At 39.9% G+C, this 12,962-nt stretch overlaps 1 protein-coding gene across 4 annotated transcripts in view; it reads left to right on the forward strand.

The window, feature by feature from the left end:
* The window catches only part of fhod3a (formin homology 2 domain containing 3a), a 47,456-nt gene that overhangs the window by 14,816 nt on the left and 19,678 nt on the right, over nucleotides 1-12,962 (forward strand). For all 4 annotated transcript variants that reach the window (XM_027287357.1, XM_027287358.1, XM_027287359.1 and 1 more), the window contains exons 4-5: nucleotides 9,596-9,663; nucleotides 10,609-10,714. In XM_027287357.1, coding sequence (XP_027143158.1) covers nucleotides 9,596-9,663; nucleotides 10,609-10,714 — 174 coding nt within the window. The remainder of the gene's footprint in view (nucleotides 1-9,595; nucleotides 9,664-10,608; nucleotides 10,715-12,962) is intronic.

A 12,962-nucleotide genomic window follows, 5' to 3' on the forward strand; every position in this document is an offset into this window, starting at 1 on the left:
AACTGTTGTGCTGTGGCACAACACGCCGCCGTTTGGGGTTTGGTCTCCCAACCCTCAATGCACTTACTGGAAGAAAGAAATATATCACTAGTGTGTGTGTGTGTGTGTGTGTGTGTGTGTGTATTTGGCCGTCTGAATGTTCTGTCTGGGCTTGTTCATATATGCAACCCAGTGTGCCTGCACAAACCTCTGACTGATCTGTTTTAATCATTTTGAAACTATTACATAATGCAATAAAACATTACAATTACCACAAGCTAAACATCCAGAACACACACTGGAGAATCTGCGGGCTTGGCATCTAATCCAGCCGTGGGGTTTTAGAGATGATGGGTTTAGGGGATGTGTGGAGAGAGAGACGGGGAGAGGGATGATTTCCAGGGAAATGGTAAATCACTTAGGGAAGGAAACACAAGGGAAAAACAAAGCAAGGAGGAAATGCACCTGCCAGACAAGAGCAACAGCAGTTGTCCAACAGCTTCACAAGTTATGTCATACCCTGAGGCTAACCTACAGGTGAGGAGAAGTGAAGAGAGAGAGAAAGTAAACCAAAGTGGGACATCTCTGCTATTTTATACTAAGTTTAACACACACTGTGGTTCTTCTATACTATAATATGGTTTTATGTTAGAGTTCCCCACTCAAGGAACACTTTGGCAGCTTCATTTAGAGAATAATTTGGCTTTAATGACAAGAACTTTGCCTTTAACCCCAGTATTTCTGTGCCATAAGCAGTGCAACATAAACAAATACTTTCCACGGTGTTAAACAGTATATATAGACACAGAGGTAGCTTACAATTTTGCACCCCACTCTGCAGTTATACTCTTTTATCTCTGTCATACTCTCTCACTCTCTCTCTCACACACACACACAAACTATCATCATTTATACAGTGTATACTCTAAGCCAACACCAACAGACAGAGTGTAGTGTAAAAAAGTGGATCTAATACAGCCTCTCTCCTCTCTGCCTGTAAATATGCTTAAGTATGTCATAACTCGCTTATACAGTAGATTTTGTCATATGTCATCATGCCAGCTGTATTAGGGTCACACAAGACACACACACACACACACACACACACACACACACACACACACACACACACACACACAAGCAAGGGAGGAGTATAATAACAGGCAAGTGTGGCATGAGTCAGAGCAAGATTTCATTCAGCTAATCCACTCAGCAAGCAGCACATATCCTCCTCTCTGTTTACTTGCTCAGGCTGCTGTTACTTTGGTTCCTACTCTGTTTGTCTTTCTCACTCTCTCTCTGTCTGTCTGCCTTTTCTCTCTTTTGACTCTCTTGTTTGTCAGGCTCCCCTTTTTTCTATATACTCAATCCAGCCAATTAATTTGGATGACTGTATTGTCATCAGAAGAGCAGTTAAGACAATTAAACCACCTATACATGATCATTTAGCTGGGCCATATTATTACATAGTATTACGTAATCCTCACTGCTTATCGTAAGGGGCACTTCCACAATTGAGAACGCATACAAAAACCTCCCTGCTTGTCTGCCGTTGCACATGCAGGGAGTCCAGTCAATTAACAATGACACGACACATAACAAGCGTGAGAAGTGAGAGTGGAAGGGTGAGACAGAAAGAGAGAGAGAGCGAGTGAGACAGAATGACAAAGGGTGAGGGGGTGGAGGGCAAGGGAGAACACTGGATGCTTGTTTCACACGTGCGCACTTTGTGGTTGGACAACACAATATTTCCCACAATCAGCATTTGTGTCTAGCTGCAGGAAATCAGGTCATACTTTACAATGCGCTATCACAGATAAAATGCAATTCGATATTTTGGGAAATATGCTTATTTGCATTCTTGGGAAGTGTTAGATGAGAAGATCGATATCACCCTCATTTCTGTGTCCTAAATATAAAGTGCTCAGCTAGCAGTTGGTTGTAACTCGCTTGTTTAATTTGTACCAAAAAACCGAGGTGTAAAAATGACTTGTTGAGGTTTCAACAGGGGTTATGTGTCGGACTATTTCTTGGGTTGGGAGCTATAATTTTCTGGAGCCCACGTCTGGTGGTGGTGGCAGAGACTTCAGGAAATATAACGTGTTATTTAGTGAGCTTAGTGAGCTGAGAGGTGCTGGAAGATGGTTTTTGTTACCTTTTGGAGAGAGCCAGGCTAGCAGTTTCCCTTTAGTTTTCAGTCTTTATGCTAAGCTTAACTAACCAGCCGCCTACATTTACCGTACAGACACAAGAGTGGTATCGAAAGAAAATCAGAAAGAATATGCTTTAACATTGTATGCCATATAAATGATAGAAAAAAATGAATCGGAAAGAGCCGCATAAGTCTTTTTAAAAATGTTTATTCATACAACATATTTAAATCTTTATGTGATTATATGAGTTGTCTCTGTCGCTGTGGATAAAGTGTAGTAACTAAGCTAGTCTGTTTGTGTGTGTGTGTGTTCCTGTGTGTGAGAATCTGGAGCAGTACTCGAGCTGCCTGTAGGGCTCGGTCCTGTCATCGCCGTGGTAACACAGTGTGCCCGGGTATATTTTTGTTTGTGTTGTGGGTAACTATTCCTGTGTGTTTGTGTGTGTGGACTAATTCAGAGGCGCTGGGGGCATATGAAGGGCGCAGGGCACGTTCTGGTCTCGTTGAGTGTGTTGGCTCGCACTGTATTTGTGAGCGTGCCTGTGTGTGTGTGCATGTGTGCATGTGTGTGTGTATTTTTATGTGTTTGCATATGTTTATGTGGCAGGAGGTTTCCTTCCTGAAGACATCTGCTTCTGAGCTTCTTCCACAGCTGATGTCCTTCATCAGGGTTCAGGGTTCAAGGTTACAGTCTGGAGATGTTTAACTGTGTGTGTGTGTGTATATGTGATGGTGTGTAGGTATGTTGCATGTCCTGTATATCAATATGTGAACTATAAAATACAGCAGCCACTTGTTTCCACAAGGGTGGATTTATGGCATTCATATAAAAGTTTGTTTTCATTCACTCCCAAGTGTTTCCATTCACAGTATGTTTGCATTTAGGCCTCTGTTGTTGTATCTGCCTGAGCATATGTGTACACGCTTGTGTGAGTATGTGTGTGTCATGGCTGAGCCTAGTGTAATCTCTAGTCTATGTCCGTAGCCATTCTTTAAATCTCATGAATCCCACAGTGAAACCTTGGAGGTCTCTGTCTCCCTTTTCTCTCTCTCTTTTCCTCCCACACAAACACACATGCACAAACACACACACACACACACACACACACACACACACACACTGAGCTCATGGGGCCTCTATCGTCATCTGTACCATCAGCAGCCTCCAGTACTCGTACTGTACGCCAAGACCAACAGACAAAAAATAGACAGTCGCAAAATAACCGAGTTGTCCTCCGCAGTCTGGCCTTTGCTGTCTGCCAACTTTTCCTTTTCACTTCACTTGACATGAGACTGAAATCATGCATTATTGTCCAAACTATATTCCATTATGACAGATTGATGGAGTATTTATTCTTTTGACTACAGATTAACACACGTGCACACAAGAAGGAAATACCACCCAACTGTACCTTTACATGATACAAAATGTAAAACCTTACTGGGAAACTTTAAAATGTCCCTCTGTGCATGTAAAAAAAAACAAATCTGCAAGTGGTGTGAACGTCCTTGTCTTCAATGATCAGCTGGAAACAAAAGAAATTCCTCACAAATGTGAAACTGCATTGGAAATAACTGGTGTTGTCTCGCTAGCTAGTTGACTTACTTTTTCCTTGACTCAATATGGGGCAGTCACAGTGCACTGCATGGCCTGAACAGAGATTTAACCTGGTATTAGGACCCAGGATTGTTACAGTATGTTTGATACCCAACCCACCTATATTTAGTATGATACCAGCACAGAGAGAGTAAAAGACTTCCTGGGATTAAATCAAGCTCTCTAGTGTGCCATTACACCTCATACTCCTCTCACTTCTTTATTTTAGATCCCACTGAAGACCTAGTTTGAAAGCCAACAGACTGATTGGCCCAGACAGCCGCATGGAGGCTTTTTTAGAGGGGTGCAATGAAATCCTCCAGAAACGCGAGTCAGCGGTTCTAACAGGGCTTAAATGCAGGACTACCAGCTGTGGCCCGTCCCTCTCACGCCTGACCCATAGACAGTTGTGCCTTCCTTGAAAAATATGACCCTCGGTCGACCTCAGTGTGTGCTTATCTGTAAATATCCTGTAACTCAATAAAGAGATGTCACACCAAAATAATTCCTTCTGAATATAGCACATACAGTAAAACAGGTTTACATTTAGGTTTGTGTTTGTGTTGGGGTTTGTGTTTGTACTGTCACTCCAGCATTTAATATTTTATTGCTGTATTTGTTTTATTCATCTGTATGGTTCAGTTTTTAATTATCTTAATTATACTCAACATTTAAGCTGTGGCTGGAAAGGGGATTAACAAAGGGAAATGATAAAGCAGATCTCTTAAGCTTACTTGCAGAGGGTGTAGGACAACATGATTGTAGCGTACGTGACATCGAGTTGTGGAAATGATTTTGGGTTTATCATCAACACCATGTCAGTGTTTTTTTGTTTTTTGTTTTTTTTATTTTGGCAACTGGGTTTAGCCTAGATGGAGTTGAGGTCGATAAAACAAGCAGTTACCTCATTCATTTACTCGTACATCTCAAGGGAAAAATATTTCCCTCTTTAGCTGCTGAGACCCCAACTTTCTCTGGAAAAATACACTGAATTTGTCTTGGAGAAAGAAATTGGTCTTTGTACTGTGAGCCAGCGTCTAGTGGTCATGAAAGCACAGCACAATGGCTTCAGTTTATGGGTCCATGATTAATTAATTGATCAATATTTCGTGCCAGTTGCATGATGATATGGAGAACTTGTTTACCACCATCTGATGAAAATTTAGCCTCAGGATAGCTTCAGGATTCTCTGTTGTAACCAGTGGATATCCGGAAAATGGATAATGGATGGATGGAGCCAACTCAAACATGATTAGTCAATACTAGTCGGACTGCAAACGGAAACCAGAAACACACTGTAATTCTGACACTAACAACATTTACACTAACCTCTTAAGCAGCCACCATTGTTGTTTTCAAGCAAACAAGCACTTCACCATGCCCGTAGCTCATATTGTAATTGGCAGTAGTTTGCTGATACACATAGCTACATAGCTTAAAGTCTGATGGAGTTCAGTTGCTTAGCAGCTTAGTGTGCAGCAGGTTTTTAAAACTTTTTTTGATAATGCTTATAGATGACTTAATGTCCCTTTGATTATTATGATTCTCTTGGTATCATTCCCTCACCTTTACACAACTGTTTCTTAATCAGGTTGCCTTTAGGAAACATCTGCTGAACTAGCAGCTTATTGTTAAGTCTGAGGATTAAGCATAGCAGTAGTTGTTTCTGCCCTTTGTTAACGCTAACAAAGCAGACTTTTTAAGACTTTTTTTATGCATTTGATGTATTGCAGCAGGACATAAACACACAGTGTGGTTTTTATTCTAATTGCTGTCGATTACGCCCAGCGTAGCCTGAGCTGGCCTGTGTGTTTTTCTGTTTGGAGATGTGTAGATGGTGCAGTAAATGTTGAGGGATTAGTCAAAGCTGAAGGGTCACAGCACTAATCTCATTATGGTAGGAAGGGAGGAGTGATCTGACCACTCCTGAATAACTTCAGTCTGGGCACTGGGGGAATCCCTGTTTCAGTGGAGAGGACTCTCTCGCACACTCATGCACACATGTTAATACACCTACAGGTGCATAATATGAAACATGCATAAGGTACAAATATTCATTCATTATATGTATACTGATGAACAATAGATATGATGCTATCTTTTCAGATCTGTAGGGTGGTGTTTAGGGTGTGATAAACCCTATGAGAATGTAAACCAAGCTTTAACAGTAACTCGACTCGAGTGTCAATGATTCCTTTGATAAAGGTCTAATTATAGAGCTAGTCCTACATACTGTGAAAGGTTATGGCGTATACATACAAAGCTTGCAAGTTTTATGTGTGCCGTTGAACACTATTAAAGGCTTATGGAACAAAAAGTTTTGATTGAATCATTTTAGATCAAAACAGAAAACTCTGCTGGCTGGAATTTCCCCCCCTCGCTTTAAGAACATTAAAACTTTAGGACGGAATATGGAGCTAAATGACTCGTTAAGGCTGACATATTGCAGTGCATGTGAGGTCATGGTGAAACAGTGTGGACAAGAACCTACGAGTCCTCCAAAACAAAACAGTAAAACTCCAAGCAAACCTATAAATGAAATGTGCCTTTCTGTCTTTTCTTCATCTGTCTGTCTGCACTCAGCAAACACAGGCACTGGCCTACACATGGGCGCGTGCACACGATCACACAAATGCATGAGCACACACACACACACACACGCGCGCGCGCTCAACGCAAGCCACAATGACACATCCCAGTGAGTGTCTTAGCTTTTCGTGTGACAATAATAAAACCTAGGGCCAGGAAAAAAAGGAGAATGACCAGCAAAAGACACGTGGAAAGCAAATCCTCCATTCAAAAGCTGTTTGAATTTGCTATGTTCGTCTTCACTTATCCCCACGTCTCCTGCCCTGTCTCCTGGACTGATGGAGGGCATCTAATTAAGATGCGTTATCTTCCTAGTTTGTGTTTTATTGTTATTTCAGTCTCCCCTGAGAGTGATGCAGTAACTGAAACAATGTTGTTAGGCCAAGCTGTTTGGCCCAGAGGTTGACGATGGGGAGTGATTTGTTTGAATTATTTCCAGCTTGAATGCACCATCACTCTCAGTGTTAAGACAGCTGGAGACCTTTATGCCAATGGGAAAATGGCCCATTGATTATTTAGCATGTCAAAGTCTGTTTACTCTGGAACAGAAGGATAATTATGTTGACAAGACTTTGTTAGCAACTATCAGGTGTACAGGGCATTGCTATGACGACATTAATGTCGGCATGTGAGACTGTTGGTCGAACTGCGGGCCGCAAAAACATCTTTAAAAGTTCAAGAAATTTACTACTGAATGTTTGAATCTGATGAAAACAAAGACATTGTTATGTTAAATGATAATTTGTGGATGATTAATTCTTAATTCTTAAATAATATGATATGATTCATGGACAGTATCCAATCCAATATCCTAAACATGTTACAATGTAGCTGTTAAGTTAACAGAGGCTTCTTATATTGTTAACAGCTCTGTCCAGCTAGGATAATAAATCAGTCATGTATGTTCCCAAACATTAGCCTGCAAATAGCAGGTCCCTAATGCAAAGATGATATTTTTATTTTATAGTCATTGCTCAGTAAACTAAATAAAAATAAAAATAAATCTTTGTAACTATTGAATTAAGATATTCAGCCCATGTTTTGTGATTTGGCCAGGGAGGTACCACACTAAATAAATGAGTTGAGTGAGTTGAATTACTTTCTTTCTTCAGTTCAGTGTGTGGTTATTTACAGTGCTCGTCCGTTGCTCTCTTTGTAAACTCTAGCTAATTATAACACAGCGTTCCCACCTTTTCACACCGGACTGCTTCACTAACAGTCCACCATTATGAATCAAGCCAAGTTTAAGGCTTATCACTGCCGCTGACATGCTCCTGATGGACAGCAGACGTTTTGGTAAAGGTTAACCTGACAGCCTCACTCATGGTCTGATGAAGAACATGAACACGTGACCGACAGAGTGAACCCTCAAGGGCCAGACGGAGTGTTGCACTGCATCATTAAGTGGCCACTTTTAGAAAGAGATTTAGAAAGAAAATGAGGAAACCAAACAGATTATTTAAATAGAAGAGACTGTTGTAATTATGTTAAATAGATACAATGAAAATGACTGTAGCTGTGGCAGTAACCTGACACAGTAGATGTGAAGTCAGTTGGCAAAACCAGCTGGACTAGCTGAGAAAAGGTTAAACTCTACATTTTACTCATCGGACAAATAGTTTGTGTATTTTTGGAAGGGGATTTCCATCTTTCTTTTGTCTGCCCTGCTTTGATTATCCAGAAGCAAGTGGCCATCTTTCTTCAAATCAGACCCTTTCTTTTCCTCCCATCTCTCAGTCCACTTCTTTCATGCTTGTGCATAAATGTTCTTTCCTCTCTTTCTCTCCGACCATATTCTTTGCTTTTTTTAGTCAGTTTGGAGTCACTTTTTCCCCCCAAACATTTACAGTTGCCTCTTGGCACTCATGATTTGGATGATTTGATTATCTCCGCTGTAGACTATCACAGATGTATTTTATGAATTCTGATCTCACAGGTCCAGCAGATGGAGAGCCATGAAGTCTTATAATTCTTCGTCTGTGTGCAGCATGATAATGATTTTGACCCTGGCCTTGGGTTAGCCTTGTCTCACTCAGCCACAGTTACCACTGAGCTCCAGACGGCAGGCATTTACCTTCCTACGCTTTTAACCAACCCCCCGTGCAGATGTACTGAAGGATTTGTCATCAACACTCAAACTCTGGATTTACACACACGGGTTACCAAACCCCCTGCTGACACTACGGCTCATGCTTACAATTGGACAGTATGGACACTTAAATAAACAACCTTTGAGCTCAATGCAGAACACTTGGGTATAATATTTCTGTTGTCTGATCACTGGTGCAGCAGTGGTGTGCACATGCAAATGCAAGTACTGTATAATATGCAAATACTTACAGGGGTAGACAAAATAAGAGTAATTATAGGTATGTAGGTATAATAAAGGGAACTTTGCACACACATATATAGTTACACAGATGCACAGTAACTTACAAAGAAGGGGAAATCGGAACTTGTGTTTTTTAACTAAAAAATGCCGATTTCAGATCAAATATCAACACCAAACTATAGCCATGACTGTGAATATAGTATAAATATGATTGAATATTGTAGCAGTATTAAAGAAGGACATGGTGACAGGTCAAGAATTTCAGTCGAGCCACATCGAGATTTAAAAAAAGGGTTAGTGTAATGTTAGAAATGGTCCTGTAATATCAATAGAAGTATATTAATGATCTCTTTGTGTTGAAGGATAGAAATAATAAGGCTAAATATCATTGTGGTGGTATAAGAGCTCATAGCCGTTAGTTCTGAGTGCTTTCCGTGTCGTGACCTGAATACCTCACCGTTGAAGCCCGGCCAGCAGCTCATTAACATTCCAATACAGCTCTAATCACCAGTGCAGTGTGTGTGTGTGTGTGTGTGTATGTGAGAGAGAAACCATGCACGTGTTGCCGTATATGAGTGAGGACGCGGTGAAAGTGTGTGATGAAGTGCCTGCCCCAGGTGATCAGTGCCGAGCGGTGTGATTGGTTCCATCGACTCCCAGCGTTCCTCTCGCATATCAAACTATTGTGCAGCTTTTGCACAGCTGAGACCCATTTTGCTCACGAGTTTTATTGATCTAGTCATGAAACACATGAGGATTGGTGAGAGATGAAAAGGTGCACGGGGCAAAGCAAAACAGACAAGCCTGTTTCAAGTCAGGTGGAAGCATTTTGTGTGCTTTGTGCTTTGAAATGCGTCTCTCGAATAAACCTTGTTACCGTTGTTACTGAATAAAAAAAAGAAAAATAACTACTTCTTTGTCTCTCTTTCTTTCTCTCCCTTTCCAGAAAGACTGTATAACTCCAATGGACGTGACTTGAGAAGAGCACTGTTCTCTCTGAAGCAGATTTTTCAGGTAACACACATATTTCACATGCAATTACTGTCAGTTTGTTGTTGCAGAATACAGTTGGTTATTGTGGCCACTGTGCGCTTCCATGATGACAGGGATCTCCATCAACGTGGCATTTCTCTCCCTGTGTGTGTATCTGTGTGGGTGTGTGTAGGTCTGTGTGTGTGTGTGTGTGTGTGTGTGTGTGTGTGTGTGTTTGTGTGAATCTTTATTTTAAGATGAGAGGAGTTAGCCACCTAAAATACCGAGGGCTTTTTCTGGAGCACACACACAAACACACACACACACAGAAGAAATAGAATACACACTTAGTTCAGCAAAGGAAACAGCAATGTGAGAAGTTTATGTTGTTTGTAAGTATCATTGTTACAAGTTGTTCACTCTTAAATCTGAGCATGGACCACAGCATGACATGATCAAATAAGTACCTGATGGCCAATAGAGTGGTGTAAAAGTTGAATGAAAACATCCATTACATCTCCTTTTCATCCCACTGCTACTTCATAAAACTTTCTGCAGCTTGGTTTCTACAAAAAAAACACAATTCCTACCAATGACGTGACTTCTCTTCAGGTTTTACCGAAATCGACTGAGCACAAGTAGGATGTAAGAACTTTAGTGCAACTGAAGGTAGCATTAGTTTAAGACTCTTTGTTCAGACAACTATCTCTTCCTTTAAGTTTAGTTTTTGTAATAAGAGATAACGTGTTTAAAGAAACAAATTGTGAAACTCGTGTTGACACGTGTGGTGTATGTTCTAGTTGGCCTGAATCACTGGGGGGGCGTTGGAAGTTTATGTAGTCGACTTTAATCCTAATCCTGCACATTACTGACACCGTGTGATAACAAAGGAGAATGCATTCGTGATGAAGGGGATTTTATGTGGTCCTGCATGTATACAGCCAGTGTTGTATGTATTAATACATCCTTCTCTCTGTTTAACTTCAGGATGACAAAGATCTGGTCCATGAGTTTGTGATGGCTGAAGGTCTGACGTGTCTTATCAAGGTGGGAGCAGAAGCTGATCAGAACTACCAGAACTACATACTCAGAGGTATAGTCTCTCTCACTCTCTAAATAAACTTTCACTTTCTAAATAAAAAAAATCCCTCACTCAAGAATATTTAAAAGATCCCAGTAGCAAATTTGCATGTCAGTTAATTTGATTAATTTATTCTAGAGTTGCATCATGTCGCCCTCATGGCACACTTCCATCCCATGTCAACTCATACTGCAAATCTTAGGGCCATTTCATGCACACCCAGAGAACAGCACGTAGCTCTGTTCTGAACCATGGCAAATTTCAGTTGCTTACAATAACCCCAGACTCCTGCACCTAAAGGACAGACAAAATATTTATGGACTTGTGTATAGGTTTTATAACCAAGATCCCTACATAGGTTAACCTAATTAGGGCTAGTTCCTAGTGGCCTACCTACCGGGTCTGATAAGACTTTAGATGGTCATGATAAGATGGTCATTTAAATGAAGTACCAAATATTTATAATGCTTATTGTATGTATGCTCAGCCAACATGAAATATTCTTTATCTTCTTAGATAAGTCGTATATCTATAAAAATATGATTGAATAGAAAAAAAAAGAGACCTAATGTAGATCATCATTAAAATAGAACAAAAAATAGTAATAAAGGTAAAAACCTGAGGATCGTTTGGCAGAAAAACCTAGCGTGTGATTTGAACGGCGAGGATTCGTACTGGGAAACACATTTTACATTTTATTTGAAAATTTAAACTGGTATACTCATTTTAGGAGAAGGTATTGAAACACATGAGTGAATGACTAGGCACGGCGGTACTTGTATCATCAAGACTATATCTGTTAGGGGATCAATCAGAAGTGTCAAATATATCTAAATATCAGCGAGCGGTTATAAAGGCCGGGCTGGTCACAGATTATGGAAGAGTACAGACTCTTCTGATGTTAAAAATGGATTGAATTTATGTCAGAAAACATTCCATCATGAAAACATGTTGGCTAAAATCAACAATGAAGAGGGAAACTTATATAGGACCTCTGGGACACTTTGAAGGTCTGGCACTGAATGTTTACTTTGGTTGTTTTTCAAAATGTTCATTTGTCACAGGCCTATAATAATTCAATAACAAAAATGACAAAAATGACATAAAAATGACAATTACGTTAATAAATAATAACATTAAAAATAGTAAATTAGGATGTGATCATAACAATATGAGATAGCATTTTTGATGCCATGCTTTCAAGTTTATTAAAAATATTGTGTTTTGTTTGTAAGATTTTTATGGATAAACCTTTACGAACATAGATACAAATTATATACACACACACATGGCCGTTCCTTTCCCGTCTTTCGTATAATTTCCACACCAAACATGTGTCATGGGTAATCATTTCATGAGCAGCATAATTATTATGGAGTGTTTTTGTTGCTTTTAATTGCTTAATGACTCGCTCTTTGCAGCCATGTGATAAATCTTACAGAGGCTCCTCTGAGCAGTTAGTGCAGTCGTAAGAGGAGCTGTCGTCCCTGAACAAAACCTCTCTTGCTAAACCCCTTCCTACTGTGAAAACACTGTAGCAAAGGGCATTTACTTCTCTTTATTTACATAATAATAATATATTTGAATGATTCATAACCATGTCTGTCAGGTTTAATAACTTGAGCGACTGTGAATAGGTGTGTGGACATGCAGCAGCTGGTATGATATAATTGTGGGAGGAGAAGCCGAAGAAGAAACACAGTGGATGTTTTGGTACAATAAGTCATCACTATAGTGATTGCTGTAAAAGTTGATATAACTGTAAGCGTGGACGTAAATATTTTTAAAAGCCCACAGAGTGACAGAGAATTAGACACTTTCTTGAACAACAGGTCTGGGGAATGTGATTGTTTTGCATTTGGCCATGTCATACTAACCTTTCAGGGGCTCATGAAGCTCATCATTCTCTCAAACAATATCCAATGTTCACTGTTTCTAAATCACATGATTCTATAAATACTTTGTAATCATAGCTGGGAGTTCTTAAATCACCTGAAAACTTTGATTTAATACAATATTTCTCGATAACAATAACCAGTCAAAGTACAGTTAGTTTACAGTCAGTTTCAAGACAATTCAATGCGACTCGTGGTTTGGGTGTTAATGCACTTAGCACTGTGCTTTGATGTACAGAAACAGATGGTAGCTACAACAGGGACATTATGTTGCTTTATTGGTTTAATTATAACTTAAAAAAGGGAACACATGGAAATGAAAGTGAAACTAATAAGCTCTAATGAGTGCTACCTAATTATCACCC

The sequence above is a fragment of the Larimichthys crocea genome, chromosome XIII (assembly GCF_000972845.2).
Source record: "Larimichthys crocea isolate SSNF chromosome XIII, L_crocea_2.0, whole genome shotgun sequence".
Classification (NCBI taxonomy): domain Eukaryota; kingdom Metazoa; phylum Chordata; class Actinopteri; family Sciaenidae; genus Larimichthys; species Larimichthys crocea.